At 40.0% G+C, this 8,529-nt stretch overlaps 1 protein-coding gene across 1 annotated transcript in view; it reads left to right on the forward strand.

Moving 5' to 3' along the window:
- BPNT2 (3'(2'), 5'-bisphosphate nucleotidase 2) overlaps window positions 1-8,245 on the forward strand; it is a 21,453-nt gene extending 13,208 nt beyond the window's left edge. The window contains exons 2-5 of the mRNA XM_083380197.1: window positions 1-91; window positions 2,636-2,731; window positions 4,625-4,786; window positions 6,682-8,245. The exon at window positions 1-91 is cut by the window's left edge and continues 69 nt beyond it. Of these exons, the coding sequence (XP_083236323.1) occupies window positions 1-91; window positions 2,636-2,731; window positions 4,625-4,786; window positions 6,682-6,953 (621 nt within the window). The 3' untranslated portion in view covers window positions 6,954-8,245. The remainder of the gene's footprint in view (window positions 92-2,635; window positions 2,732-4,624; window positions 4,787-6,681) is intronic.
- The last annotated feature ends 284 nt before the right edge of the window (window positions 8,246-8,529 follow it).

Here is an 8,529-nt window from a genome sequence, read left to right on the forward strand (position 1 = left end):
GAGATCACCCGGCGGGTCCAGCCAAAGCTGGTCCAGCCCGAGAGCGTCACGGTCTGGATCGACCCCTTGGATGCCACGCAGGAGTACACAGGTAGAGCGGGCCGAACTCGCTTTTCCGAGAGGTCTCCACGTTCGAAGCTCAAAATACCAAAGGAACGCCCGGGAGGGTGGTGGTGGTGGTGTCGTCCAACCAAATCAAGGGAAGTTCAGGACGATGGGAAGGGCGGTCCTTTGGCTCCCGCGACGGGACGCCACCCGGTTTTCCCGTTAGGGGACGTTAAAGGAAGATGGGAAGTAGGGCGGTCCTCTGGTCCCGTGACGGGACGCCGTCCGGGTTGGAGGGAGGAGCCGGGAACGGCCGTTCTAGAGACGTGTGTGAGAATGAGGGCGAAGACAGGTCCTTCTCAATGGTTCCCACTAATGTTTTACGCGGCAAGTCGCCTACTTCAGCTCGGCCCGATTCTGCCTATCGGTGAGGCACAATATAGCTCATCTCGAATTGACGGTCGCAGCATCCCGGGGACCCGTAGATCGAAATCCAGACGCTGGGCAACCGGACTCGTATTGACAACGGTCGTAGCGTTCCCGGGGTCACGTGGATCGAAATCCAGATACTGGGCAACCGGACTCGTGTTTACGACGGTTGCAGCATCCCCGGGGGTCACATTTTGGCGGGGAAGCGAGGACTATTGGCAAGGCCTTTTGTGTGTGTGTGTGTGTGTGTGTCTTTCCCGTGTGTGAGAATGAGGGCGAAGACAGGTCCTCCTCAATGGTTCCCACTATCTTATGTTTTACGCGGCAAGTCACCTACTTCAGCTCGGCAAGATTCTGCCTATCGGTGAGGCACAATATAGCTCATCTCGAATTGACAGTCGCAGCGTCCCGGGGACCCGTAGATCGAAATCCAGACGCTGGGCAACCGGCTCGTATTTACGACGGTCGCAGGGTCCCTGGGGCCACCTGATCGAAATCCAGATGCCTGGCAACTGGTTCCTATTTACGACCGTTGCAACGGTTCGGAGTCACGTGATCGAAAAATTCAGGTGCCCGGCAACCGATTCATCGTTACGACGGTCACAGCGTCCTGGCGTCACGGGGATCGAAATCCAGACACTTGGCAACCGGACTCGTATTGACGACAGTCGTAGCGTCCCCGGGGTCAGGTGGATCGAAATCCAGACGCTGGGCAACCGGACTCGTGTTTACGACGGTCGCAGCGTCCCCGGGGGTCACATTTTGGCGGGGAAGCGAGGACTATTGGCGAGGCCTTTTGTGTGTGTGTGTGTGTGTGTTTGTGTGTGTCTCTTTCCCTTGTCTCACCGACGTGAACGTTTCACGGTTTTGTGTTTTTTCCCCTCTCCGTTATTTTTAGAGAATCTTTTTTTCTTTAAACAAGTTTTATTATTTTTCCAATTTAACATCAAAATCTTTAGAAAGCACCGTTGTGACTCGGTAATCAAAAGGTGCAATAAACGGAGTTTTTAATCTTACATTATCAGGACATTATATTTCCCTTATCATTTAATATAAAACATGCTGATCAACGAGAACATTTCTAACAGGAACCTGCTCCGTTGAAAGAACGATCAGTCCGTTTTTCGTTACACATCTCCTTGTCCTGGTTTTTCAATTTTGTCCCTGATTTTTAATTTTGATTTGAGCGTTCCCGTTTAACATCCCTAATAGCATCCGTAACCCAAATTTCCCTTATTCCGCTTACACCAAAGGTGTCGCGTCTAAAATAAACCTAATTACCTAGATGGGTAAATTGTAGTTTTGTTTCATAAACGTCGTTTAGTCCTCATCCTGATTACATCCCAGCTTACTAACACGAGAACCCTAGATTTGTCCAATCTTAATTTAACTTAAGGGACGCGGTGGCTCAGTGGGTTAGGACGCTGAGCTTGTCGATCGGAAGGTCGGCAGTTTGGCGGGTCGAATCCCGAGTGCCGCGTAGCAGAGTGAGCGCCTGTTACTCGTCCCAGCTTCTGCCAACCTAGCAGTTCGAAAGCACGTCAAAATGCAAGTAGAAAAATAGGGACCGCTCCGGTGGGAAGGTAACAGGTGGGAAGGTAACGCCTTTGGCGTCTAGTCATGCCGGCCACATGACCACGGAGACGTCCTCGGACAAGCGCTGGCTCTTCGGCTTTGAAACGGAGATGAGCACCGGCCCCTAGAGTCGGAAACGACTAGCATGCATGTGCGGGGGAACCTTTACCTTTACCTATTTTTACTTAACGCGTATCCTTGTTTGGCTTTGAAGTCTAGCTAATTTTTCGTTTTTTAGTTGGAAGTATTCGCATTTAACCTTGAATGCCCATAACGGCATCCGTAACCCAAATTTCCCTCATTCCGCTTACACAAAAAGGTGTCGAGTCTAAAATAAACCTAATTACCTAGATGGGTAAATTCTAGTTTGGTTTCATAGACGTCGTCTAGTTCTCGTCCTGATTTGCATCCCCGCGAGAACCCTAGATTTGTCCAGTCTTATTTTTACTGAACGCGTACCCACGTTCGGTTCGGAATTCTTCGCTCGTTCTTCCGTTTTTCGTTCAAAACGTTTTCGCGTTTCACCGTGGAACGCCCGTCACGGGCATCCGTAACCGCAAATTTCCACTCTTTTTCCCTTGTTCAGAGAATCTGGTCCAGTACGTCACGACCATGGTTTGCGCGGCGGTGGATGGTAAGCCAGTAATCGGAGTCATCCATAAGCCGTTTTCCGGATACACCGGTACGTGGCTAAACTTAAATTTCCTTTCAACGCACAATAACGTCGCCTCCTTGCGCGCTAGGGCGGGGGTTCCCTCGATCTTGGCGGGAGGAGGAGGAGGAGGAGGAAGGACTGTGGGGTCCTTGGTGTTCTCTGAGCTGGGTGGTTTCCTTGCAGACGTTTCATGACCCAAGTAGGGAACGTCATCAGGGCTAGAAGGGAGGGGGGTTTGTGAAGAGGAGGAGGAGGAGGAGGACCTATCTACCTATCTCGTCTGTCATCTCACCATCTATCATCCATCTGCCTGTCTGTCTATCTCTATAATCTATATCTATATATCATCATTCTATCTCTCTATCCTATCTCTATGTATCTCTATCGTCATTCTATCTATCTTTATCTGTATATATCTATCATATTCTGTCTATATCGTTCTCTGTCTATATCATATCTATATCATCATTCTATCTCTTTATCTATGCCTATCTATGTCTGTCTATATCTCTATTCTATATATCATTCTATCATATCTATATCATTTCTATCATTCTATCTCTTATCATATCTCTATATATCTCTTATATTCTGTCTATATGTATCGTTCTCTGTCTATATCATATCTATATCTATATCATCGTATCTATCATATTGTCTATATGTATCGTTCTCTGTCTATATCATATCTATATCTATATCATCGTATCTATCATATTGTCTATATGTATCGTTCTCTGTCTATATCATATCTATATATCATCGTATCTATCATATTGTCTATATGTATCGTTCTCTGTCTATATCATATCTATCTATATCATCGTATCTATCATTGTCTATATATATCGTTCTCTGTCTATATCATATCTATATCTATATCATCGTATCTATCATATTCTCTGTCTATATATCTCTTATATTCTGTCTATAGCTATGTATCATTCTCTGTCTATATCATATTTATATCATTCTATATATCTCTATTCAGTCTCTGTCATCATTCTATCTCTATATCATATCTCTATCATCATTCTATCTTTATTATATTCTCTCTATATATATATATCTCTGTCTATATCATATCTATCATCATTCTATCTTTATATATGTCTATATATCTATATGTCTGTCTGTATATCTATTCTATATATCATTCTATCTATCATATCTATATCTATCATTCTATATCATATTCTCTATATCTCTTATCATATTCTATCATTCTCTGTCTACATCATATCTATATCTGTTTCTATCATCATTGTATCTATCTTTATCATATTCTCTGTCTATATATCTCTTATCATATTCTGTCTATAGCTATGTATCATTCTCTGTCTATATCATATCATCATTCTATATCTATATCTATCTATCTATCTATCTATCTATCTGTCATTTATCTATCTATATCTATATTCTATATATCTATCCATTTATCCACCTATCTATCTATCATCCATCTATCTATCTATCTATCTATCTATCTATCATCTATCTATCTATCTATCTATCTATCTTTTATCTATCTATATATTCTATAAATCTATCTATCCATTTATCCACCTACCTACCTACCTACCTATCTATCTATCTATCTATCTATCTATCTATCTATCTATCTATCTATCTATCATTTATCTATATATATATTCTATAAATCTATCTATCCATTTATCCATTTATCCATCCATCCATCCATCCATCTATCTATCTATCTATCTATCTATCATCTATCTATCTATCTATCTATCTATCTATCTATCTATCTATCTATCTATCTATCTATCTATCTATCTAGTCTACCTCTATCTGCATATCTATGTCTCTCCATCCACCCTTCCTTCTTTCCTTCCTTCCCTCCATCCCTCCACCCCTCCATCTGGCTCTGACTGGAAAGCGGTCTCTCTTTTCCAGCGTGGGCCATGGTCAGCGGAGGCTCCAACGTCCAGCCGCGCTCTTCCTACAACGAGCAGACGCCCACCATCATCGTGTCGCGCTCCCACGAAGGGCCCGTCAAGCAGGTGGCCTGGCAGAGCTTTGGCAACAAAACCGTCGTCGTCAACGCCGGCGGAGCAGGTGGGCTTGCGGATGTTTGACCGCCCTTCGGCCTTTGTGTGTGTGTGTGTGGTTTCTTTTTTAATTGGATGGCTGTTTTTTTCCGGAACCGGTGTCACCCTCCGCCGGCTTGGATCACTTATTGGGTCCCGTTTCGAGCGGCGAGGCTGGCTCTCTTGAGAGGGCCCGTGAAGAGGTGGAGTATTTGCGAGTCTGTAGAAGAAGTCACACTCTTTGGCAACGGTCGCTCTTAAATTTTTGGCTTGTAAAGAATACGGGTGGTCTTCAATTCGCGTATTGTGCTCTATTCTATTCTATTCTATTCTTAATTCTTATTCTTATTCTATTCTATTCTTAATTCTTATTCTATTCTATTCCTAATTCTTATTCTATTCCTAATTCTTATTCTATTCCTAATTCTTATTCTGTTCTATTCCTAATTCTTATTATATTCTATTCCTAATTCTTATTCTATTCCTAATTCTTATTCTATTCTATTCCTAATTCTTATTCTTATTCTATTCCATTCCATTCCATTTCCGTTCTGTTCTATTCTATTCTATTCTATTCCATTCCACTCCACTCCACATTTTCTATTCTATTCTGTTCTGTTCTATTCCATTCCATTCCATATTCTATTCTATTCTATTCCATATTTTCCATTCCACTCCACTCCATTCCATATTTTCTAATCTATTCTATTCTATTCTGTTCTATTCCTAATTCTTATTCGATTCCTTCTGTTTTCTATTCTATTCTATTCCTATTCTTTTCTCTTCTATTTCTCTTCTGTTTCTATTCTATTCTATTCCTCTATTTTATTTTCTATTCTACTCTAATATTCTATTCTTTACTATTCTGTTCCGTTTTATTCTATTTTCTGTTCTACTTCTATTCTTTTCTCTATATTGTATTCTTATTCTGTTCTTCTGTTTTATTTTCTATTCCATTCTGTTTTTTCTATTCTGTTCTATTTTTTATTCCACTTTCTGTATTTTCTGTTCTATTTCTATTCTGTTATTCTATTTTATTTTCTATTCTGCTCTGTTATTCTATTCTTCTCTATTCTTTCGTTCTATTTTTTATTCTATTTCTATTCTTTATTCTATTCTAATTCTATTCTACTCTTTTGTTTTCTTCTATTTTCTGTTCTGTTCTTTTATTCTATTTCTATTTTCTTTAGTTTCTGTTCTATTTCTATTCTTTTCTCTATATTCTGCTCTTATTCTATTCTATTCTATTAGTCTATTTTATTTTCTATTCTAGTCTGTTATTCTATTCTGGTTTTTTTGTCCTACTCTGTTCCGTTCTATTCTGTTTTTCTATTTCTATTTCTATTCTTTTCTCTATATTCTTATTTTATTTTATTCTAATTCTAGTCTATTCTTTTCTCTTCTGTTCTACTTTTTATTCTATTTCCGGTGGCAAATAGTGATTCTGTGACTATGGAAGGGTCTCCCGCTCGAGCAGGGGGTTGGACTAGATGACCTCCAAGGTCCCTTCCAACTTTACTACTACTACTACTACTACTACTACTACTACTACTATTACTATTATGGACAGGCATTTGTCCGAAATGGTCTAGAGTTTCCTGCCTGAGCAGGGTTGGACTAGATGACCCCCAAGGTCCCTTCCAACTTTATGATGATGATGATGATGATGATGAAGAGACTGGACAGGCATTTCTCCGAAATGGTCTAGGGTTTCCTGCCTGAGCAGGGGGTTGGACTAGATGACCTCCAAGATCCCTTCCATCTTCTTCTTCTTCTTCTTCTTCTTCTTCTTCTTCTTCTTCTTCTTCTTCTTCTTCTTCTTCTTCTTCTTCTTATTATTATTATTATTATTATTATTATTATTATTATTATTATTATTATTATTATTTCCTTCCTTTCTTCCTTCCCTCTTCTTTTGTCAAGGGTACAAAGTCTTGTCTCTCTTGGACGTGCCGGATGCCGACCAGGAAAAAGCTGACATTTACATCCACGTAACCTACATCAAAAAGTGGGACATTTGCGCCGGCAACGCCCTGCTGAATGCCTTGGGGGGACACATGACCACCTTAGCCGGGCAGGAGATCACTTACACCGGCTCGGAGAGTAACGAAGACGGTCTGATCGCCAGCATTCAGATGAACCACCAAACTCTGGTTGAGAAACTGCCGGGTCTGGCCAAAAGCTCGCAAAACTGACCTCCAGAAAGAAAGAAAGAAAAAGAAAGAAAGAAAGAAAGAAAGAAAGAAAGAAAGAAAGAAAGAAAGAAAGAAAGAAAGAAAGAAAGAAAGAAAGAAAAAGGTACAATGGATCCCGGGGAAAGACGAGAGAAAGGAAAGAAACAAACAAAAAAAAAGATCAGTGTGCTCTTTGAGGACCGGAACCATGCCCGGGCGGCATTTTCAGAACGTTAAAAAGGGCTCCGCTTTTACAGTTGGAATTTTTGAGACTGTTATCGTGTCCAAACACTATTAAGAAGTGTGTGTGTGTGTGTGTGTGTGTGTGTGTGTGTGTGTGTATATGTGAGTATATATATATATGTGAGTATATGTATATATATATATATATATATATATATATATATATATATATATGTATGTATGCATGTATGTATGTATGTATATATATATATATGTATGTATGTATGTGACTATATATATATGTATGTATGTACGTATGTGAGTATATATATATATATGTATGTATGTGAGTACTGTATTTATCGGCGTATAACACGCACCTCATTTTAAAAAGGAAATTTCAGGAAAAAAACTTAAATACCGCGCTGCTGTACGGTATTTACTATGGGTCATTAACATTATATCGGCGTATAACATGCACACATCATTTGCCCCCTATTTTCAGGAAGAAAAAGTGCGTGTTATACGCCGATAAATACGGTATATATATATATGTATGTATGTATGTATGTGAGTATATATGTATGTATGTGAGTATATATGTATGTATGTATGTGAGTATATATGTATGTGAGTATATATATATGTATGTGTGTATGCATGTATGTGAGTGTATATATATATATATATATATATATATATATATATATATATATATATATATATATATATATATGTGTGTGTGTGTGTGTGTGTGTATGTATGTGTATACATATATGTATGTATACACACACATATAAACACACACACACATATTGATGGGTGCTTGATAAGAGCTGAAACATCTTGATTTCTAACATTTGGGGGGGGTGACCTGGAACCGACCGATAAATCATCTTTATTCTTCTTTTTTTGCGGGGATCCGAAAGCCGGAAAGCCGAGTCGCCGGTCCCAGCGATTGGAAGTGACCAGACGCAAACGCACACAAAACAAAAACGGAACTCTTGGGGATCGATGTTATTATTTGACGTTTACTTGAAAATTCGAACCCGCGTCGTGTGGATGAGCGTTACTTTCTCTCTCTCTCTGGGTTTTAATTATTTTTTTAATAAGAGGACAGGGTGGTGTTTTTTTGTGGTTTTTTTTTGCCTTCCGTGTGTCGTTGCGAAGGACACTGTGCCCGCCCCCGCCCTCACATCGTTGCGACTACTGAATATTGTTGCCATGATAAACCGTTGTGTTCTTCCCCCGAAAGGCCTTTTATTTGAGCAGGGGGCAGGACTAGAAGACCTCCAAGGTCCCTTCCAGCTATTCTGTTCTGTTCCATTATTTTACTTTAAATTTTATTTATTTTATTCTGTTCCATTATTATTCCATTCTATATTTCTACACTATCGCTATTCTATTCTATAAT

Source organism: Vipera ursinii (assembly GCF_947247035.1).
Source record: "Vipera ursinii genome assembly, contig: scaffold_193, whole genome shotgun sequence".
Lineage (NCBI taxonomy): Eukaryota > Metazoa > Chordata > Lepidosauria > Squamata > Viperidae > Vipera > Vipera ursinii.